We start from the raw sequence: 24307 nt of genomic DNA, 5'->3' as shown, positions 1-24307 counted from the left end.
TAAAAAAGAAAATCAAATAGACCAGCTTTTAAAAAAATTAGAACAATCTACTTGAAAGCTTGAAATATTCTATATCACTCATCAATTCTATTTCTAGGGAGTATACTTACATCAAATACAAAAGAAGATAAGCATGACCATGAATCAGGGAAAGGGATAAACATCTCATAATAAATAAAAAAGAAAAACTCAAGTATACATGAATCAATACAGATCTCAAAAACAGAATCAACTGGAAAAGTAAGTTGTACTATAATAGCATTTGTAGAAGTTTAAAACACAAATTGTCTTATATTGTTATGGCTGTGTACATATACAACACAATTATAAATAAATGTGTGGGAATGATTCAGAGAATTCTTGCTGTTCCTGGAAAAGAAAAGAGGGATGGATAGAAAATGAAAAGAAAGCCAGGTGCCAGGGGCTCACACCTGTAATCCTAGTTACTCAAGAGGCTGAGATCTGAAGATCACAGTTCAAAGCCAGCCCAGGCAGAAGAGTCCATGAGACTCTTAGTTCTAATTAACCACCAGAAAACTGGAAGTGGTGATGTGGCTCAAGTGGTAGAGTGCTAGCCTTTAACTGAAGAGCTCAGGACAGTGCCCAGGCCCCATAATGTCCAAAGAAAAAGAAAAACAAAAAGAAAATGCAAACATTAGCAAACCCCTGAGAGCTGTTATGTCAAAATGCTGAGAACCAAAGTGTTTTAGGCTATTTCCTGTCAATGTGAACTAACTCAATAAAAATAAAGAATAAATTAAATGAATTTTACTGCCCTTAAGTCATATCCACACTGACAAGCAATGAGACCTTTGGAAAATTAAGAGAACTGCTAAGTCTTTGCTGACTCTGAAGTCACTAACATTGAAATACAAATATCTATACTTTGTCAGGGGCCAAAGACTCATGCCTATAATCCTAGCTACTTAGGAAGTTGAGCTCTGAAGATCAAGCTCAAAGCTAGCCCAGGCACAAAAGTCTGTTGAGACTCTTACCTTCAATTAACCACCAAAAAGACAGAAGTAGAACTATAGCTTAAGTGGTAGAGTACTAGGTCTTAAAAGGAAAAACAAAAAAACAAAAAACAAAAAAACAAGCTCCGTCCTCATGGAGTTACTCTTTTTTAAATATTTTACGTGAGGCATATGAAGCACTTTCTAACAGCAACTATTTCCTAGGACTATTAATAACTGCACAGAAAGCATCAATGTTGGCTGATAAAATGATCTATTACTAGTAAACTTTTGCATCCTTTGAGCCCAGTTAATGTCATTATGGATTCCGTCTCTATAAAGAATTATTCCTCTTTTGTTTATACATACTTTATATAGACTTTCTCCTTTTTGTTTTTGAGACAGGGGCTTACCCAAGCTGGCTTTGGATTTATGATCTTCTTTTCTGTCTTTTAGTGCTGGGAATACAAATGTGCACCACCATGCCCGGTTAAAGGTTTTTCTGTAGCATTTATTATCCAGAATTATAATTATTCACAATTGTTCTGTCTACTAATCTATAGAATTCTTTTTTTAGGGCAAATTCATGGATTATTCATCAGGAAGATGGCTGAATACCTGCTAACTAAATTGAATAAACTGGATTGTCAACAACAAAGTTTAGTCTAAATGTTGACGAAGAACACCATTAGCTATTCAGATATCTCTATTAAGATACAGGTTTTATTTACAATAACTACTAAGATATAGGTTTTATTAACAAGAATTCTTTTTATACAAATTGTAAAATCAAGTTTAATTGAAAATTCTTTTTTTTTAGTTTTTATTACTTCACATTAGTTAAACAAAGGAAGATTTCATTGTTACATTTCCACATTTACAACATATTCCAATCAATCTCATTTAATTTAAAATTCTTTTAAGTGCATTTGACCCACTTTCACAGTAAGATTTAACAAATACTATGGTATGCACTGAAGGAGTAATAGATTCACTTAAATGACCATTTAAAGTAAAACATAAAAGTAAAGACTTTAAGAAAATGGACTATGGATACCAACAAATAACTCAAAGAAATTTGAATTGAAAAAGCAATGAGGTATTAAATCAGCCAACAAAGTGTTTTCTAGAGGTAACGTATATGTTTTTAAGTTTTTTTTTTAAGTCTATAGTAATAGGAATATGTTCAAACACTTGCAGTTAGTATAATCTACAACTTTCTTTTGTAGAAATAAAAACATGAGAAATTTCTGAGCACACAATGTTAACCACAAAGAATTTGATATAAAGCTATCATGGAATCTCAATTCAAACAAACAAACAAACAGATAAATAAATAATCATGGGTAAAATAGGACCAGAAGGAAATAGATCAACTATTTTTAACAGTGGTCCTGCTTCTTGATCACAGAATGTTCATTTTTACTTTTTGTTTTATATTTTTTCATGTTTTCTACTGTGAACACATAATACCGCTATAATCAGATAAATCATAAGGAACCTAATTTAAAAGACCAAATTCAGATGACCAAATGTCCTGATTTTTCCCCAAGAGTGATTTCTTAGGAAATGGGTCTTTCAATACTAAAAAAAATCCAAATATGTCAAGATAGAGGGCTATACCACTTCCATTCACATTGAACTGTCACTAAAGCTAAAAGCAGTTACTGCTTTTATGCTGCTGCATATATTTGAAATCATAGGTTCTTAATTAATGTACCAATTGAGTAAAGTATGTTGAACATTTTGTAATATGGCCAATTGGGGGCTTAAGAAAATTACAGCACAAACCCGGGAGCTGGTGGCTCATGCCTATAAACTTAGCTACCTAGGAGAGACCTGAGGATCGCAGTTCAAAGCCAGCCCGGGCAGGAAAATCCATGAGGCTCTTATCTCCAATAAACTACCACAAAACCGGAAGTGGGGGTGTGATTCAAGTGGTAGAGCGCTTGCCTTGAGCTGAAGGATAGCACCCAGACCCAGAGTTCAAGTTGCATAACCCACAAAAAAAAAAAAAAAAAGAGAAAGAAAGAAAGAGAAGAGAAGAGAGAGAGAGAAAGAAAAGAAAGAAAGAAAGAAGGAAAGAAGGAAAGAAAGAGAAAGAAAGATAGATTATAGCACAAAAATAAAAATGTAGGGCTGGAAAGGTGGCTCAGTGGTAGAGTGCTTGCCTTTCATGCATGAGGCCCTGGGTTCGATTCCTTAGCACCACATAAGCAAAAAGAAAAAAGCTGGAAGTGGCGCTGTGGCTCAAGTGGTAGAGCACTAGCCTTGAGCTGAAGAGCTGAGGGACAGCACCCAGGCCCAAAGTTCAGGCCCCACGACCGGAACCTCCCCCACCCCCCAAAAAAAAGATATATTTAGAGTTAATTCATAATAAACAGGCACAATGAGCCGATTATAAGCAGAACTCGATCAGGTACTGATGGTTATTAGTACAAAAGAAAACAAAATTGGTGTTACACTGAATCCAGGGCTACCAGGTATCCCTGACACACTGCCACTGCCTAGATATCTATTTTCTTTTGCAACAACTCTTTTAATCTTCTTCCTTATCCTTAAACCTCCAATCTCTCTGTTACATTCACAGTTTCAAATGATTCTGCTTTCAACTGCATAGGGAAAACAGAAGGCACAAGGCAGCAGCTCTTTTCAATCACCAGGCCTACCAACTTGCTCCTGTAAAAATGGAGATGTTTATTTAAAACTAAGGCAAATGCTTCCACCCAAGTTTTAGATCTCATTCTTCCAGGCTACTCAGAATTGTTAGAGTACATCGTTACCATTCCCGTATTTAATGAGGTCTCTTTGGCTGCAATGTTGAAATTAAGTGAGAGGAAAAAAAAAATGTTGAAAGATAATTAATGACAATTCTTCATGGTCATCTCACATTATTTAGATTTTAAATAAAAATTTACAACAAATTTAAGGAAATGTATACAATCTGTTTTTCTGCTCCATCTTTCCAAGACTTAAGTTACCTGATCTCATTTTTCTCTATATTACAATATTACACTCTTACTGTGCTTTAGCTACCTTGCTCACAGGGGCTAGGAACTTATGCCATAAAGGGTCAGACAGTAAGTAATTTAATCTTTGAAAACTATCTGTCCTAAGTCTAAACTTTGTATTTATAGTGTACAAATCATCACTGACAATTAGATATTAAATAAACACAATTTAAGTAACAAGCCAGATGTGCCTGTAGCCCCTTCAACTAGAGATGGAGAGAATCATTTGTGCCCAGGAATCTGGGACCAGTCTGAACAATGTAATGAAATCCTGTATTAAAGTTTTAGAAAAGGATTAACAAATGAACAAAATAGAGGACAGGTAAAACTGGACCTGTTTGATCTAGTCTGATTTTTTTTATAGATTATGTAGACTTGCTCCTACTTTATAGTCACCCATTTATTTTTGCCTGTATAAAAATGGTTTCAGGTTGCCAGGTGCCAGTGGCTCACACCTGTAATCCTAGCTACTCAGGAGGCTGAGATCTGAGGATGGCAGTTCAAAGCCAGCCCAGGCAGGAAAGTCTGTGAGAATCTAATCTCCAAAACTAAGGGACCAGGCTCAGGTCCTGAGCTCAAGTCCAGGGACAGACAGACAGACAGACAGACAGACAGACACACACACACACACACTTCTGAGGTATCTTCTAAATCCACAATGATCCTTTGTCTTTAACTCAAGTGTCACCCTTTCAATGAGTCCTGTTTAGTGCCCCATACATATTCTCTTTCCCCAAATTATTTGCTTTTTCTATATCTCATTAGTATCTATACAAATACTGTAGCACATATAGTATATATACTAAATATACAAGTAATATATTATTTATTAATCTTGTTTACTGCTTATAAGATGCCAATCTGCAAATTCAATTTTCTACCACAGATTCTCAAATAATGCTTTATCTCTTCATGTGTACAAACAAAGTATATAACTATAAAAAAATAACAAAGGATAGTCTTTTTCCAATTAGCCAAATTATAGATTGGTTAGCTGAATTTTCCTCAATTTTATCTCAGAAAAGTTCCGTTTAAATTTTTTGGTACCTTCCAACTTAGAATGTAGTACCTACTATAGAATGAAACTGTGTATTAAATGCTATAATGTTTTAAAAGCACAATTAATTATCAGGTACCTAAGACGTCATACTGAAATCTTCAACAGCTATAAAAGGCTCCTAAAACCCACCTAAACATCTACCATGCTTTTAAACTAGCAATTCAACTAATATTTGACAGCTTCAAGCCTAGTGCTATGACTAGCTCTAATATAAGATTAAAAAATGGTATAAAGTCCTAGAAGAGCTGAGAAAGGGATCATACCTGTAATCCTAGCTACTCAGGGAACAAAGATTTGAGGATCCCAGTTTGAAGTCAGCCCAGGTAGGAAAATCTGTTAGAATCTTCTCTCCAATTAACCACCAAAAAGCCAGCAGTGAAGCTGTAGCTCAAGTGGCAGAGTGTTAGTCTTAAGCAAAAAAGCTGAGGATAGCACCCAGACCCTGAATTCATGTGAACCTACTTCACATGATTCCTGAAGTACATTCAGGCTTTCTATAAGGAGTAGAAGAAGGCAGTATCTGAGGGGACAACATGATAAAGCCAAAGAGAAATGTAAGGAAATGGAAGACTATACTAGAAATGTAAGGAAATGGAAGACTATACTAGAAAGAGGGGGTGAAGCCAAATTCTAAGATTCTGAATGCCACTCCAAGAAATTGAATAGAAATAGTAACAACCTTAAAAAGTTGGAGGCCCATAACTCATACCTGTAATCCTAGAGTCTTATCTCCAATTAACTACCAAAAAACAGAAAGTGGAGCTATAGGTAGTGTTAAGAGTGCTAGCCTTGAGCAAAATAGCACAGGGCCTGAGTTCAAGCCAAAAAAAAAAAAGTCTCATGGCAGTAATAGTAGTCTCTTAAATTTCTGTTATCCTGGTCAGTCTGTCTGTCTGTCTGTCTGTCTCTCTTTCTGTTGTGGGGCTGAACTCTGGGCCTGGGTACTACCACTTGAGCCACAGCGCCACTTCTGGCTTATTCTGCTTATGTGGTGCTAAGGAATGGAACCCAGGGTCTCATGCATGCAAGGCAAGCACTCTACCACTGAGCTACCTTCCCAGTCCCCCTGATGTTTCTTTCAAACTCACATTTTCTAGTTTTTATTTCAATTGTGCATGGAAATAATACCATGAATAAAATGGTCAAATAACATGAATGAACAAATGAGTAACCAAAACAACACAAATTAAGGTTAAAGTTAGAACAAATTTTTATAAGATGATAGTAAAAAGTCTAAAGACTGAATGAAGTGTTCATACTACTTTAAAATTACTACACTTTATTGAGGCAACTTATAAATTATATAGAGAGAATTTTCAAATCAGAAAGATGGCTAATGCATCAAGTACTACCAATATCTGAAATAATAAGCAGGGAAATAATGAGGATATGAACTAAAAGGAATACTTAACATGTAGGAATGGTATGTCTCAATGAAAATATTTCATTTTTGTTTTCAGGCAATATACTTCATATATGTGGCATATGTTATAAAGAGTTCCTTCAAAGCATCAAGTAAAGAATACAAAGTCTGGGCTTTTATACAGAAGAATAGAGGAAAATTAAAAGCCTTTAGTAGAAAAAAAAAGGTAGGTAAAACTAATTTCCCTTGTTATTGTTATCAGTAAGTTTGACTAGAAAGATGTAAACAAAAACTTAAGCTGGAGCTGGGTGCTGGTAGCTCATGCCTGTCATCCTAACTGCTCAGGAGACTGAGATCTGAGGATTGCAGTTGGAAGCTAGCCCAGGCAGGAAAGAATTACTCAGAAAAAGCTTGAAGTGGTGCCCCGTGGCTGAAGTAGTAGAGCTCTAGCCTTGAGCTAAAAAACCTCAAGGATAGCACCCAGGACCAGAGTTCAAGCTCCAGGACCAGCAAAAAACAAAAACAAAAAACCAACTTATGTTGGTTTTGTTTTAGAGGTTAAAACTAGGCTCTTTACATCCAGAATGGTATGGATTTCAGCTGCTTAGTTAGGGAAATTAGAAAGCTCGATCAATCCGGGAGCCAGTGGCTCATTCCTACAATTTTGCTAGCTATGAGCAAGAAAGCTCATCAAGACTACAATTCTTTTATTTCTTTGCTGCTTTGTATGTCTCTCCCTCATGGTATAACCCCTGCTTTCACTGTATTTGAGGTTGGTATTATTTGTGGAAGGGAAGGGAAAAAACAAATCATTTAAATAGGGATACAGGTGGATCCATTGCAACAATGAGATGTACAAGTCGTTACGTAGAAAAACAAACTTTAGGGCTGGGAAGGTGGCTCAGTGGTAGAGTGCTTGCCTTGCATGCTCAAGGCCCTGGGTTCGATTCCTCAGCACCACATAAGCAAAAAGAAAAAAGCCGGAAGTGGCGCTGTGGCTCAAGTGGTAGAATGCTAGCCTTGAGCTGAAGAGCTGAGGGACAGCGCCCAGGCCCAGAGTTCAGGCACCACGACTGGACCCCTCCCCCAAAAAAAGAAAAACGAACTTTACAACTTTGGGGGGGGGGGGGGGGGAGGAGGACTGGGTGGGGGGACGGGGGGGGGGGGGGGAGGATGGGGAGGGGAAACAAAGGAGGAGGCTACAATGCTTGATAAGAAATGTACTCATTATCTTGCCCATGTAATTGTAACTCCTCTGTACAGTATTTTCACAATAAAAAATAAAAATAAAAAAATAAAGAGTACAATTCTTTGAGTTCAAGCCCCATTACTAACATAAAAAATAAAAAAAGATGCTCCATCAGAAACCAAGTTTAATACTTGTAATTCTCATAGACATAAGAGTTTGAAAAATCCAAAAGAAAAAAATTTAAATTCAACAACAAAAATGTTACAATTTAAAAATGGACAGGCTGAAAGTAGAGACTGAGAAGATTGTGGCTCAAGGCCAGCCAAGGAAAGTTTCCAAGACCACATCTCCACCAACACATGGGCAAAGTGGGAAAAGCCTGTTTTTACTACTTCACAGGAAGCATATATAAGAGACTGTGGTCGAGGTAGGCTCAGCAAAAAGTGAGATCCTATCTCAAGAATAACCAGAAGAGGGCTGGGAAGTTGGCTCAGTGGTAGAGTGCTTGCCTAGTATGCCTGAGGCCCTGGGTTCAATTCCTCAGCACCACATAAGCAAAAAGAAAAAACCCGGAAGTGGCGCTGTGACTCAAGTGGTAGAGCGCTAGCCTTGAGCTGAAGAGCTGAAGGACAGTGCCTAGACCGAGTTCAGGCCCCACGACCGGACCCCAAAAAAAAAAAAATAAATAAAAAAAATAAAATAAAAAAGATTATCTTCTTTGCACTGGAAAAAAAAAAATTAAAAAAAAAAAAAAAGAATAACAAGAAGAAAAATGATCTAAGTGAAACTAAGTTAAGCTAAAGCAGAGTGCTTACCTAACAAAAATGAAGCCCAAACTCAAATGCTAGTACTACCTCCACCACCATCAAAAAATGGTCAGGCCAGACATGGTGACATGCATGTATAGAGCTACTTTGGAAGGCTGAGGCAGGAGGATTTTTAATCAAGACTATACCGAGCAACATAAAGTAGACCCTATCACAAAAGCACACGTGCAGAAAAATGGACAAAGGACTTGAAAAAACATTTTTCCAAATAAGAAATATAAGTGGCCAATAAGTACTTGAAAAGATGTTCATTTACCATTAGTCATTAGGAAGGGCTCTGACTAAAAAAACAAAAAACAAAAAACACCCCAAAATAAAGCAAATAAAACAAAAATTAACAAGTGCTCACAAGGACAAAAAGAAATTAGAGTCCTGAATATTGCTGGTATGAACGTAAATGATATAACCATTATGGAAAATACTGCAGTGGTTCCTCAAAAACTTAAACATAATAATACCAACTTCAGGATATATACCTAATAAAAGGCTCAACCCTATCTGTGCACCACATTCAAAGGATATTCACAATAGCCCAAAGGTGGGGGCAGTCCTAGGGCTTGAACTCAGGGTCTAGGCACTGTCCCTGAACTTTTGTGCTCAAGGCTAGCACTCTACCACTTAAGCCACAGCTCAATTCTGGCTTTTTGGGTGTTTAATTAGAGGTAAGAGTCTCAGGATCTTTCCTGCCCAGGCTGGCTTCAAACTGTATTCTACAGATCTAAGACTACTGAATAGCTAGGATTATAAGCATGAGCCACTGGTACTCAATGTCAAGTGACCACTGTTAAAGTGGTAAAATGTCGTATATATATCTACATATATATATATAATACGAATATGGTTCATTCATGATATACTACAGATAATTTAAAAGCATTATGCTAAGCAAAGTAAGCCAGTCATAGAAGGACAAATATTTTTTGATTCCTCTCATATGAAGTTTTTGGTAGTCAAATTCACATAGACAGGGGCTGGGAAGGTGACTCAGTGGTAGAGCGCTTGCCTTGTGTGCATGAGGCCCTGGGTTCAATAAGCAGAAAAAAAAAGCCGGAAGTGGTGCTGTGGCTCAAGTACTAGCCTTGAGCTGAAGAGATGAGGGACAGTGCCCAGGCCCAGAGTTCAGGCCCCATGACCGGACCCCCCCCCCCCCCAAAAAAAAAAAAAAATTCACATAGACAGAAGTAGATATTAGGGATTGAAGAGATGAGAAAATGGGAAGATAGTATGTTACAGGAAGGAAGTTTCAGTTAGGGGGAAAAAAAAAAGGATAATGGTATGCCACAGTAAATGTGTTTAATAGAACCATAGAACCACATACTTAAAAATGCTTTAAACAGTCAATTCTATGCTGTATTTTTTCCCATAAAAGTTCACTATATGTTTTACCATTTTTAAATTAATAAAGGATAATTGTTATAATAGTTAGAACATATTTGATTTATATTTTAGAATGCTAAAAAAATTCTTTGCCTTCTTCCCCTTTAAATAACAAAGCTTTATTGTATAGGAAACTCCTTAATTTTTCAAACTAGGATCAAATATAGTTTGTAGAGGAGTAGAAGATTAAAAGATTACAAAGCAAAGCAAAAAAGCCAAAAAACACACAAAAAAACCTTGTTTAGGTGTTGCTTCCTCTTTTTTAGTCTCCTCATCCTCTAAGGTGGGGCTTTCCCGGGAAGAGTTGTCCTGCTGGCTAGAGTTTTTCAATAGTACAGGATCAATTTGTGCTTTCAGCAGTGCAAGAGTCTCAGCCAACTCGTTTCGATTTCTAAACAAGGGGAAAAAAACAAGACAATATAAAAATCTTTTTCTTATCCCAAAGAACTGAGTAATACCCAATGGAAATTAAAATTACAGAAAGATAAATACATTAAGAACATCCAAAACACTAGTACAGCTAAACAAAATTTTTCAAATAATTCAAGCTCATGATTCATTTGAAAAATAAGTTTCTATCTTGAGATTAATATTATTTGATACTGCTATAAATTATCTATAACTTTTTGATTATGGAAGAAAGTCAATTTTAATAATAGAGTTCAAAATTTACCTGATATTCTTTTGAAAATTATAGTTTAGAAGTACAACATGGGAATTCATTTTGATTCAATAATATTAGAAAATTCCCAATAAATAACATTTTAATCTAGATTCTTTTTGTAATTTCTTTTCATGTACATAATGTACTTTAATTGAAATCACTCCCTTTACTACTTTGTCTCCTCACAAATTATTGTTATTTTTTGCTCGTCCTGGGGCTTGAACTCAGGGCCTTAGAGCCTCCTGTGACTTTTTTTTTCTTTTACTTTATTGTTGTTTTAGAGGTGATACATAGCGGGGTTACCTTTACATATGTCAGGTAATAAGTACATTTCCTTCCTTTTCATAGTATCATGTTCCCTCACTTTCTCCCATTCCTTCCCTCTCATCTCCACCCATGAGTTGCATAGTTCACTTTCATCAATGACCAGTGCGGCCTGTGGGCTCCACTGCTGTACGTTTTCACCTGCTTTCCACTGATTCTGTGCCCTCCTCCAACCTTCTCTCAGATGTGCATGTATGTATATATACACCATACATGAAGTGAAGAATACAGTCATAAGAAAATGACAAAACAAGAAAAAAAAAAAAAAAAACCAGAATCCTAAGCTCAGCATAGGGGTTCACACATAAAATCCTTGTATTTAAGAGGCTCACACAATCCCACCACCAGTAACAATTTGGTGCTATGACTCAATTCTGCTCAAAGGGTACGAGCATGCAACCTGGGTGACCTGAATCACTGTAAACTACGAAGTGAATACCCAAAGGTCAATGTGCTCAGCAGCATGCCAAGATAGATACCTTCTAGCCTCAAGCTGGAAGGTGGGAACTTTTCCCCCCCAGTAGGTTTACATGGAAGTACCCTTTGAGGGAATACCTCTATGCTTTCAATGGTGGCTTACATGTCCAATACCTCTCTCTTCCTCAAATGGGAAACCATCCCTTCACATCTCAGAAATCTCCCCCAGTTGAAAAATTTGAGCTCCCAAGCCCCCCCCCAAAATGTGTTATTTTTACCCCCTGCAGCATTCTCTATGAAATCCTGGCTGACCAATGGATCTCTAAGATAAGAACACCATCCGACAATTACTTATTCTGGAGAAGACTGGGAAAATGGTCATAGCATATGGCCAAGCATGAATCCAGAGAGCGATCATATCAACACCCTTCCCCCAAAATAGTTACTATTCTGGTGATTGGCTTAGCTCTGTCCTACTGAGCTAAAGATTCTAAATTTTGCTTTCTTCTTCAGAGCATTTGCAGTTGGCCTCATAGAAGATGACTCTTGAAAGTACTTATGTGTCAAATGAATTAGTTTTCTTTAAATATTTGCTCTTACTGGCTTTTTGTTGACGTTAGCAGAAGTGCAACTTCACTTGCTAGGCAGCTTCTGTATCACTTGAGTAACATTTCTTTCCTTTTTGCTTTGGTTATTTTTGAGATAGGATATTGAGTTTTTACCCCAGAGGTGTTGACTGAACTCCTACTATTTTTAGATGATTTTGTTGTTAACTACTGTTCAGATAGGATCTCAACAGATTCTTGGCGAGGTTGGTTTTGAAACATATTTCCACCAATCTTCATCTTCCACACAAGTCACTGCAACTATGAACTATCAGAGCAGTACTGTTTGAAAAGACATCACCTATAGGACAGATAGAATTAAACTTAAGATAGAATTAAACTTAAGAATGGACATAAGACTGAGTGCCTGTGGCTCATGCCTATAATCCTAGCTACTCAGAAAGCTGAGATCTGAGGATTGCAGTTCAAAGCCAGTAGGGCAGGAAAAGTGTGAGACACTTATCTCCAGTCAACTACTAAAAAGAAAAGCCACCATAGGGGAAAAACAAAGGAGGAGGCAACAATGCTTGATAAGAAATGTACTCATTACCTTGCTCTTGTGATTGTAACCCCTCTGTACAGTATTTTCACAATAAAAAACTCATATATATGTATATATATATATTTGAAAATGAAAATAAATAAATAAAAAAGAAAAGCCAGAAGTGGAGCTGTGGTTCAAGTGGTAGAGGGCTAGCCTTGAGTGAAAAAGCTCAGGGCAGCACTCAGGCCCTCAATCCAAGCCCCAGGACTGGAATGGACATTAGGTAAGCTAAGAGGAAAAACTATTCTTTATCAGTTTTTTAGTTATATAAATTGATTTCTACCTGTTATCACTTCTCCCCCAATAGGGGTTCAAATCAGACTGAAAAGGAAATATCCCAGTGGCTAGGGACAATTAAAGCCAGCCACAGAATGATTAATCCCCAATATCTTAAGAGCAAATTGTCCAGATATAATGTGAAATGGTCACAATAAAAGTGGAATCAAACTGGGTATGGAGGTACATGACTGTAGTACTAGCACTTGACAGGCTAGAACAGAAGGAGTTTGAAGTGAGCCTCGGCTACATAATTACCTTTAGGCCAGCCTAAACTACAGCAAAAACAAGAATCACTTGGGACCAGACTTTCTGACAGTAACTAAAGACTAGAGGTTATAGAAAAAAGAGTTCTTATGGTTATCTAATGCTAAAGCCTTCCTGGTATCTAGGATGGTATGTCTTCTGACTTTGACAACCTCTACTACTTCTGCTTTATAATGGGGCTTTGATATTTAGGTTCTCCCCTTCTCATATGCTGGTTTATTGTCATTCAGGAAGCTACAAAATTAAATTAGCCAACACACAAATTCCCTTAGGGCTGTAGAGAAAATTACAAGAGGTAATTAAACTGTTTTTGTTTTTAAAAAAAAAAACAAACATAAAACAAAACACCAAAAAACTCAGTGACCGTCTGCAGTCACCAATGGCTCTTGTCTATAATCCTAGCTACTCAAGAGGCTGAGATATGAGAATCAAAGTTCAAAGATATGAGAATCAAAGTTCAAAGTGCAACTATTAGCTCCAATTAACTACAAAAAAGCCAGAAGTGGAGCTGTGGCTCCAGCTCTGGTGCTGGCCTTGAGCAAAGAAGCTCATAGACAGTGCTCAGGTCCTGAGTTCAAGCCCAGTACTGGAACAAAAGCAAAAAATAACCAAACAAAAAAAGTGACACTTCACATGGACTTGCAAATGACACTGTCTGCTCAAGTCACCTTGGATAAAACAGTACTGATAGATAAACTTCTTGTGGAAGAGGCTACTGAGTACCTTTTACTGTTGATTGTAATGTCTGCTTCATTTTGTGACAACTACAGCCCTCCTGGTCCAACAATGTAAAGGCCACTTTCTCAACAGTCATCTCTACTCAAACTCAAGCAACTTTCCTATGTACTGACAGAGTAAGACTTTGGACTTGAAGTTCTTCCATCATCCAGTCATATCAACCTTGTCATCCACATCCTTAAAAGCTTTCAGGGTCTTGTCATATATTCCTTACTATTTGGAAGGCTGGGGCGGGGAGTTAAAGCACAGAAAAGTAACACATGGAAATAATGTAGCTACAAAGAATCAATGGATAAACTTAGATTTGAACATAAAATCTTACATCATGCTCACCAACTAGGTCAGGACACTTAATACACAAGAATAACACCCTCCCAGCCAGGCTTGGCTTTTCAGGTAAGACTCTTCCATTTTTATTAAGGAATTCCCTGGAATGAGATTTGGGCATCTTAGACATTTGCTGTACTTATGAGGAAAGATCTACAATTTGGTTACTAGCTGAGGCTTGGGCTGATAAGGTCCTTGAAACCCCCTAAGGAAGAGATGTTGTCCTGAGGGAGGACTCTAAATGGAATTAACTAGGATCAAGGAAAGGAGATCAAAGAAATGAGATGATAACTTGCCTCTTGGACAACAGATTGAACCTGTTAACTTTAGCAAAAAATTTAAGGAAAACTGCTCCAAGTCCCAAGGAGAACTGAGCCTTCTTTTAGTCCAGCTAGACAAGACAATGTTCAAATACACACCCTAAACCCTCAGGTGCAACAGTTCTCAACATAAATTTTATTAGCCAATCCCACTAGATATTAAAAAGTATAACCACAAAACTTTTTTTTACAACATGAATCCTAGGGTAACAACTTCAGTGCACATGAGAAGTTTCTGGTGCATGTATGACTGTGATTGATTTTCCCCTTAGATATTTTCTTCTATAAAATAAGAAAAGATACACACACACACACACACACACACACACACACACACACACACACACACACACACACACACACTTTCCCCTTTTTCTTTTTTGTGCAGGTCCTGGGCTTTACTGCTCAGGACTAGTGCTCTACCACTATAGCCACAGCTCCACTTCCAGCTTTTTTGGTGCTTAATTGGAGATAAGAGTCTCAGACTTTCTTGGGGCAGGGAAAGTGGCTGGGTGGTAGAGTGCTCGCCTTGCATGCATGAGGTCCTTGGTTCGATTCCTTAGCACCACAAAAGCAGAAAAAGCCGGAAGTGTGGCTGAGGCTCAAGTGGTAGAGCGCTAGTCTACAGCTGAAGAGCTGAGGGACAGCACCTGGGCCCAGAGTTCAAGCCCCACAACCAATAAAAAAGAAGAAAAGAAAAGAATCTCAGACCTTCCTGCCTAGTCTGGTTTTGAACCAAGACCCTCAAATCTCAGCCTTCTGAGTAGCAATGATTACAGAGTGAGCCACTGGTACCTAGCTCTAGAGAGGATATTAAAAAAAATGTAGGCTGGGAATGTGGCTTAGTGGTAGAGTGCTTGCCTAGCATGTATGAAGCCCTGGGATCGATTCTTCAGTACCACATAAACTGATAAAGCAGGACACATGAACAGAAAAAGCTGGAAATGGCACTGTGGCTCAAGTGGTAGAGTGCTAGCCTTGAACAAAAGAAGCTAAGGAGTGGTGCCCAGGCCCTGAGTGCAAGCCTCAGAACTGCACCCCCCCCCCCCAATCTATGTAAGGCTAGTATATGAACACATGGAATAGTACACATTGAAGCACTATCAAACATCATAAACAGAACATCATTAAGTGTCTACATTCACAGAGAGAGATGGTGAGTTAATTTTACTTCAGGAATACTTACCTACATTTAGAAAAACTACATGAAGATCATGCAATTATATTTGCTCAAAAAATAATACACCAAGGTAGGCACCAATGGCTCAAGCCTGTAATCCTAGGAGGCTGAGATCTGAGGATCTCAGTTTGGAGCCAGCGAGGGCAGGAAAGTCTATAATTAAGCAGCAAAAACAAGCCAAAAATAGAGCTGTGGCTCCAAGTGATAAGAGTGTTAGCCTTGAGCACAAAGAGCGCAGGGACAGTGCTTAGGCCCTGAGTTTAAGTCCCAAGATGGCACCAAAAATAAAAAGAAGATACATTGTACTCATATGTAGAATTAAAACCTCTTTGTAGAACTACTTAACAATAATGAAATTCAGAAATGCCAATTGAGTGTTCTAAAAGTATTTTCATTAAATGTTTCTGTTCAAATATTATTGTCAGCACAAACAGGAATTAAAAAAATAAAAAGAATTATGACACAAAAGTTCTCTAAATGCTTTTTAAAACTTCAATAAAGAAAGGCATATGGGGCTAGGAAGGTGGCTTAGAGGTAAGAGGTAGAGTGCTTGCCTAGCATACATGCAGTCCTAGATTCAATGCCTCAGTACCACATAAATAGAAAAAGCCAGAAGTGGTGGCTTAAGTGGTAGATTGCTAGCTTTGAGCAAAAGCAGCTCAGGGACAGTGCCCAGGCCCTGAGTTCAAGCCCAGGACTGGCAGAGAGAGAGAGAGAGAGAGAGAGAGAGAGAGGGAGGGAGGGAGGGAGGGAGGGAGGGAGGGAGGGAGGAAAGGGAGAGGGAGAGGGAGGGAGGAGAGGAGAGGGAGAGGGAAAGGGAGAGGGAGAGGGAGAGGGGGAGAGAGAGAGTGGTATATGTAGCAAAATACAAAATACACTGTATCAAGATGAATTGGCCAAATTAATATATTTAGAAATGTAACACCTGACAGCATACAATAGCTAAGAAGCCAAACAATGTTTTTTTGCAGGTCATGGGGCTTGAACTCTGAGCTTGGGTGCTGTCCCACAGCTCTTCAGCTCAAAGCAAGCACTCTACCACTTGAGCCACAGTGCCACTTCAAGTTTTCTAGCGGTTATTTTTTGGGGCGGGGGGATGTGGGGGGGGGGGCGTTGGTCGTGGGGCTTAAACTCTGGGCCTGGGTACTGTCCCACAGCTCTTCAGCCTAAGGCTACTTTTTGAGCCCACAGAGTCATTTCCGGTTTTCTGAGTGGTCTTGGAGATACAAGTGTCACGGACTTTCCTGCCTGGGCTGGCTTTGAACTGCAATCCTCAGATCTCAGCATTCTGAGTAGCTAGGATTATAGGTGTGAGCTACCAGCACCCACCTTCCAGATAACACTTTTTGAGGTGTAAAGTATATGCCCTGATACAGACCAAATGGTCAATTATTTACATTTATTTGGCAAATTATTGACACTTCATTGGGTACTAGAAATTTATCAACTTTGTAAAAAAGGACCATCCTTGATATCTAGAACATGTTCTTGTGGAGAAGAGATTAAAATAAGAAATAATTAAATAAATGTAAAGGGATTCTAATAAAAGGTACCTGACAATGCATTTCCATGATGAGCCATCTTGATCATCTTGTTCTTCTATATACATTCTGACATTATGGTCTTGATCTAACTGGTACCAATACATGAGGCCATCTTTGTCTCGCCCAATTGGCTGGAGACGCATAGTATCAGCATCTTCTTCATTAATAATGTTCTTGAATTTAAGATTGTCATCAAACTGACACTCACAGAGATACTGAAAAATAGTTATAACATGGTTTAAAATATCTCACAGATATTTCATCACAATAAATATACAAGCACATAACTGGTTTATTCAAGGACAAAGGAAATAGAACACTCAATTCATCTATTTTCACTACCTTGCCTACCTTTTATGTAAAATCCATTTAAAATAATATAAAAAGATATATTTTAAGTTAACATTTAAATTTACATGAATATATCAAATTGACTGTATCAATATGACACACAGAAATCAAATATTTAATTTATTTCTCTTTTTAGGAGGACTGTTTGTGTAACAGTACTGGGATGGAACTTAAGCTGTCTACTATTTGAGTCTATCCCAGGCCTTTTCTCTGTCCTCTGCTTTTTATTTTTATTTATTTTTTATTTTTTTGTCGGTCGTGGGGCTTGAACTCTGGGCCTGGGCGCTGTCCCTCAGCTCTTCAGCTCAAGGCGAGAGCTCTACCACTTGAGCTACAGGGCAACTTCTGGTTTTCTGGTGGTTTATTGAAGATAGGAGTCTCACGGTCTCTCCTGCCCGGGCTGGCTTTGAACCGCGATCCTCAAATCTCAGCCTCCTGAGTGGCTAGGATTACAGGCGTGGAGCCACCAGTGCCCAGCTGTCCTCTGCTTTTAAAACAGTGTGTCACAATATCTTTTGCCTCTGTTGGCTTTGGTCCGCAGTTCTCTTTACCTATTGCATCTCCAGTAACTAGGAATATAGGTATGTGCTACCACATCTAGCAAATCAAATCATATTTCTATAGCAATAAGTCTAAGTACAGTAAAAATCACAATTACATAAAACTTTACTTAAGGTTTCATTTATTTTTAAGTAATGAATTACGCTGGAAAACATCTTATATATTAATAGTATACAATAGTAGGTTTTGATATAGAGAGACATTGGTCATGTAGAACTGACAAATCAAACTAGTTAACACATCTATTACCTCAATGTACGTATTTCTGTGGTAAGATAAGACTGACAAAATTAGTAATTTTCAAGTATGTAATATGTTATATATTATATCTTGTATGATAGACCTTCTGCCTAGCACAATTTTTGAAAGTCAGACCAAAAACCTCTCCAATCAGACTACCCTAACTGTAACTTATGGTCACAACCATATAAAACGTTGCTTTTAGATATTATAAGGGGTACTTGTATCTGGCTTATTTCACTTAATGTTGTCCAGGTTCATCATGGAACAAATGACAGTATTTCCTTCTTTTTTTTCCCAGCTCAATAATATTCTACTATGTATATATACTATGTTCAATCTACTCATTTGTATTCAAGTTAGATTTGATTCCATTACTGCATCATTATTGCAGTAAACATCAGAGTACACATGACTGTTTGACCTAAAGATTCCATTTCTGTAGACTACATACCTAATCAGTGGGATTACTAAATCATTTGGCAGTTCCATCTTAAAATTTCTGAGAAAATTCCTACTTTTTGTTTCAAAGTGGTATTTAAAAAATGGTAATAATGGGCTGGGAAGGTGGTTCAGTGGTAGAGCGCTTGCCTTGCATGCCTGAGGCCCTGGGTTCGATTCCTCAGCACCACATAAGCAAAAAGAAAAAAAGCCAGAAGTGGCGCTGTGTCTCAATTGGTAGAGCACTAGCCTTGAGCTGAAGAGCTGAGGGACAGCGCCCAGGCCCAGAGTTCAGGCCCCATGACCGGACTCCCCCCCCCCCCCCCAAAAAAAAGGTAATAATATGTTTTCTGGTACTCTGCTGCCTGAGGCAGAAGATCTTTTGAGTCCAGAAATTTGAGATCTGCGGCCAACATTGTAAAATCTCATTTCAAACAAACAAATAATATCAACATAAAATAAAACAAAGTTGGACATTTTAAAGATATAAATGCTGAATGAACAGAGTACCTCAGAGGCATAAGGTTTCCTATATGCATCTTGAAAACAGCAATTAACATGTATTAACTTGTAGCACTAAAGGGATAGCTATGAATGTCTCTATGGTTATAGTAATAACCATGTCCTGTCTCTAACACAGACACACTGACATATATTTTTAGAACCATCATAAATACCTTGAAGTTCTTTCAATAAGAAGTCTAGTTATAAATTACTGCAAATCTTACAAGTAGTGAATTTATTGTTACATTTTCACAAAGCATACTTTCTCCTCTATTATGATGGCTAATTACTAATTAGAAAATGAGAAAAAAGGAAAACTCAAACTTGAAAATAAGCCTATATTGAGATGATCAAGTGCTTTTGTATATTTTAATCATATACAATGGGATGCCCTTAGTCATCTCAAAAACAATATAAAATTACTAGTAATCAAATTACTATTGAATTACTAGGTTGGTAAACTTCTTTAGAATAATATAGCAAGGAACATCAAAGCTGAAAACAGTGGGTAAATGGAATTTAAGGCAATTGTTTGCCCATTCTATTAATGTTCTTAGAAGCAGAAATAATTCAAATTCATTATGTTTTGAGGACAATTTTAAAACACACCAAAAAAAGAACACTTTTTAAAATCACTGAACTGTAAAAGATTAAAAGAGTCTACTGTCTTCTGTCTCAATGTCTATTTTTCATTTATTTTCTAATCTAACAAGTAGTCAAAAGTGAAAACTTGAATAAAAAATAACTGTAACAAATAATACACTTATTACCTTTAAGAGTGCTAGTTTGCATTCAATACTCATTTCAAGATAGCCCTTCTTCTCCATCTCCCATGCCCAGGTGCTGTTAAACTCTTGGCATATCTGTCAGAGAAAATTAATATCTTGATACAAGAAAACACTTTTACTAACATTGGGAATGTCCTGCAACTGCTCTTGGTTCTCAAAGTCTGGTCCCAGCTTGGGGGGTATTGGAAGGTTGTAGAAGGCACATTTTGGCCTAGATCCCTTCCTCCATGTCTTCCTATCACTTGCATGGATGATTTCTCTCTCCACTCTTATTCTCTCTCTCTGGCTTACTAACACAACAGTGATAGTCTCCTAATATGAAGCTACATGTTCTTGTTAATATATATTTATAAAAGAGAATTTACATGAGAAAGCTGACTAACCCAATTACACTCTAAAATGACTAATTAAATCCATCAGAAGTGTTTGCTAATGTCAGATAACTGAATTTAAAGAGGGGGTATTAAGGGGTACAAGTAGAGAGAGAGAAGACGAAGAGAGAACCTGAAAGTAAAAGGAAAACTTATTAAAAGTATTAAAAGTATTTACAGGTTAGACCCTAAAGTGACTGAATCAAAAGCTAAAAGATCAAGATCTAAAACATTTTACCCCAACTAGACAGATAATTGAAGATAAAAACAACAGAAATGTCCACTAAACAAATGGCTACACAAAACATACAATCTATTTAATAGTTTATTCAGTCACATGTCTAGCAAGTATAAAACCCTAGATTTGATACCCAACACCACACACAAAAAAATGTTAAGTACATGATTCTATTGATTATCTGTAGACAAAATGTTTCAAATAATAAAATCCACAGGAAATATATTAGTAGTTGGGAAGGAACAGGCAAAGGAATAATGAGTTCTAACGGGTAGAAAATATATATATATTTTTTTTTGCCAGTCCTGGAGCTTGAACTCAGGGCCTGAGCACTCTACCTGAAGTTCTTTGGCTCCAGGCTAGCACTCTTACCACCTGAGCCACAGTACCACTTCTAGCTTTTTCTGTGTATGTGGTACTGAGGAATTGAACCCAGGGCTTCATGTATGCGAGGCAAGCACTCTACCACTAAGCCACCCTCTTAGCCCAGAAAATAAAATGTTTAGCAATAAAAAATACTTTGCAATCAAGACAGAGTGCTTACTCCTTATATACACTAGCATGAAAGGTAAGTCAGAAGACAGGTCCTGAGTTCAAGCTCCAGTACCAGTATACACATATAAAAAAGGTGCCAATTCTGAGGCCCCACGACTGACCCCCCCCCAAAAAAAATGGCGATGGAGACAAAAATTTTGAGTGTACTTAAATTGCTAGTAAATAATTTTGTATTATACGTTCATTATAAGTATGTAAGCTTATATTACCTATCTTCACCATAAGAAATATTTAGTGTTATAGAAAGGAAATTTGACTAGCTTTAGCAATAATCTTAGGCTCTAACATATTCAGTATCACCACAGGATTTGAACTAAGTATCTGATGTTTTTACTCATTGGCTGGTGCTCTACCATCTGAGCCATGCCTCTAACCCCCTGAGGTGAAAATTTCAAAGTATACTATGACCTTGTATGGCAAGGTAACAAAGAAAACCCTTCATACTATAAATCTATACTAACTCAAAAATAAGTAATAATGTCAATTTTACAATCTTTCGGTAAACTCTTTTCTTCAAGGAAACGTTATACTGGAAATGGCGCTGTGGCTCAAGTGGTTGAGCACTCACCCTGAGCTGAAGAGCCGAGAGACAGTGCCCAGGCCCAGAGTTCAAGCCCCGCAACTGGGGAGGGGAGGGAAGAGGGGGTGCGCAGAAGTTATACTGAAAACATATAACAGACTACCAAGAAAAATAAAACTTCTATAAAGCTATTTTATTTTCACACATTTTATTAACCATAACAGCATGCCTCAAATGCAAAGAGTATGATTGGAAAGTAGCTTTTCCAAGTAATTTATTCTATAAGTAACCTAGAAACAGCATAAATATAAACAGACATAGCTGTTTAAAATCATCTAGACTGAGATCCAAATCCTGGTTCTCTCTACTAACGGTCTTGTCGGACCAGCCACCTATTTCAATTTCAAATTTGTCTTCTGTAAAATGTAGATTTTGTGGTAAGTACAAGAATATGTGCAATAAATACTTGCTATGTCACAGCTTCATTACATAAATATGATCCAAAAACTATTCCAGAAAAATCATCATGAAGATAAACTAGAGGGCTTCGAATGTGGCTCAGTGGTAGAGAGCTTGCCTAGCATGCATGAAGCTCTGGGTTCAATTCCTCGGTACCACATAAACAGAAAAAAGCATAAAGTGCTGCTGTGGCTCAAATGGTAGAGCACTAGCCTTGAGACAAAGAAGCTCAGAGACAGTGCCCAGGCCCTGAGTTCAAGCCCCATGATAGGCAAAAAACAAACAAAAAAAAGTTAAATTAGAACAGAAAACAGAATTGACTTAAAAGCTATGAAAAGGTAGGTCAGAAATGGTCAAAATGTACATAAATAATATTTAATAACACCTAGTTTCAGATATGGAGATGAAGCATATCGATGATATAAATAAAATAACTAGTGATTGATTTGCTTTAATTTCCTGCTTTTATTTTTCTAGAGAATTAATAGTATCTTATACTAAAAGTTTTCCATTGTTATATACCTATTTTGATACTGAATATGTTAGAGCCTAAGATTATTGCTAAAGCTAGTCAAATTTCCTTTCTAATAACACTAAATATTTCTTATGGTGAAGATAGGTAATATAAGCTTACATACTTATAATGAAAGTATAATACAAAATTATTTACTAGCAATTTAAGTACACTCAAAATTTTTGTCTCCATCGCCATTTTTTTTTTTTTTTTTGGGTCAGTCGTGGGGCCTGAACTCTGGACCTGGTCGCTGTCCCTCAGTTTTTCAGCTCATGGCTAGTGCTCTACCACCTGAACCACAGTGCCACTTCTGGCTTTTTCTGCTTCTGTGGTGCTGAGGAATTGAACCCAGGGCTTCATGCATGCAAGGCAAGCACTCTACCACTGAGCCACCTTCCCAGCCCCAACCATCACCAATTTTTATTTCATCACTTACAAAGAAATTCCCTTTTTTCCTTGTCACTACTATGGTTTGAATTAAAAACCTTGTGCTTATTCAGTTTGCTTGCTCACTTAAGCCACATGATCAGTCTGTCTTTTTGCTGGAAATGAAGTTTCTTTTTTTAATTGGAGATGGAATCTTGCAGACTTGTACCTGGACTGGCTTCAAATCTCAATCCCCTAAACTCTACCTTCCTGTATAGTTAGAATCACTGGCATAAAAGTGGCGCTGTAGCTCAAGTGGTAGAGCGCTCGCCTTGAGCTGAAGAGCTGAGGGACAGCGCCCAGGCCCAGAGTTCAAGCCCCATGACCGACAAAAAAAAAAAAAAAAGTATAATTATAGCCGGGTGCTGGTGGCTCACGCCTGTAATCCTAGCTACTCAGGAGGCTGAGATCTGAGGATCGTGGTTCAAAGCCAGCCCGGGCAGGAAAGACCGTGAGACTCCTATCTCCAATAAACCACCAGAAAACCGGAAGTGGCGCTGTAGCTCAAGTGGTAGAGCGCTAGCCTTGAGCTAAAGAGCTGAGGGACAGCGCCCAGGCCCAGAGTTCAAGCCTCACAACCAAGCAAAAAAAAAAAAAAGAATCACTGGCATAAGCCACCAGTGCATAACCCCAAACAGACATCTTTTAGCCATTAAAGTCTCCTCTCAACTCAAAAGTACTTTCTAATCTACTTTTGGTGTCTGGATTGGCAAATCCAGATTCAAGATAGCTTGTGTAATTAGAACCACATAATATTATCCCTTTGTGTCTGTTTACTTTCTCATTTGATATAATGTTTTCATTAAAGTGTAATCTTTAATGCAACACTCAGTCACCTACTGATGGATATGATTTGTTTCCATCGTGGCTACTGTAAGTAATAACATGTAAATATTGGTATAAAGTATATGAGTCCCTGCTCATGTGAAGATGCCTATGAGTGAAACTTCTAAGACATATGGCAAATCTACAATTAGCTTTTGGAAGATCTGACAAACTCTTTTCCACAGCAGGTGTACCATATCACATTTCCATAAAGAATATGGGAGGGCTTCAATTTCCCCATCACCATACCACACTACTCACATTCAATTGTTTATTCTGTTAGGTATAAAGTAGCATATAATTGTGGTTTAGAATTGCATTTTCCTAATGACTAAAGATATTGAACATCTTTTGATATGCTTATTATTAGTCTTTGTATATCTTCTTTGCAGAAATGTCTATACAAATTCATTATCCATTTTTGAAATAGGTTCTTACTGTTGCTCAGTTTTAGCTGTTATTTATGAAATCTGGAATATAACCCTCCTGCCCCTGTTATGTGATGCAATATATGCACTTTGCAACATC

General features: G+C 37.6%; 1 protein-coding gene across 3 annotated transcripts in view; it reads right to left on the bottom strand.

Moving 5' to 3' along the window:
* Rsf1 (remodeling and spacing factor 1) overlaps nt 1-24307 on the bottom strand; it is a 125071-nt gene that overhangs the window by 42538 nt on the left and 58226 nt on the right. For all 3 annotated transcript variants that reach the window (XM_042686757.1, XM_042686765.1, XM_042686748.1), the window contains exons 3-5: nt 19854-19946; nt 16996-17201; nt 10017-10171 (exon numbers count right to left, since the gene is read on the bottom strand). In XM_042686757.1, coding sequence (XP_042542691.1) covers nt 10017-10171; nt 16996-17201; nt 19854-19946 — 454 coding nt within the window. The remainder of the gene's footprint in view (nt 1-10016; nt 10172-16995; nt 17202-19853; nt 19947-24307) is intronic.

The sequence above is a fragment of the Dipodomys spectabilis genome, unplaced genomic scaffold, assembly GCF_019054845.1.
Source record: "Dipodomys spectabilis isolate Male_0828 unplaced genomic scaffold, ASM1905484v1 ptg000003l, whole genome shotgun sequence".
Taxonomy (NCBI): domain Eukaryota; kingdom Metazoa; phylum Chordata; class Mammalia; order Rodentia; family Heteromyidae; genus Dipodomys; species Dipodomys spectabilis.
The sequence above is the reverse complement of the archived record's forward strand: the minus strand, read 5'-3'. Positions and strand labels throughout refer to the sequence as shown.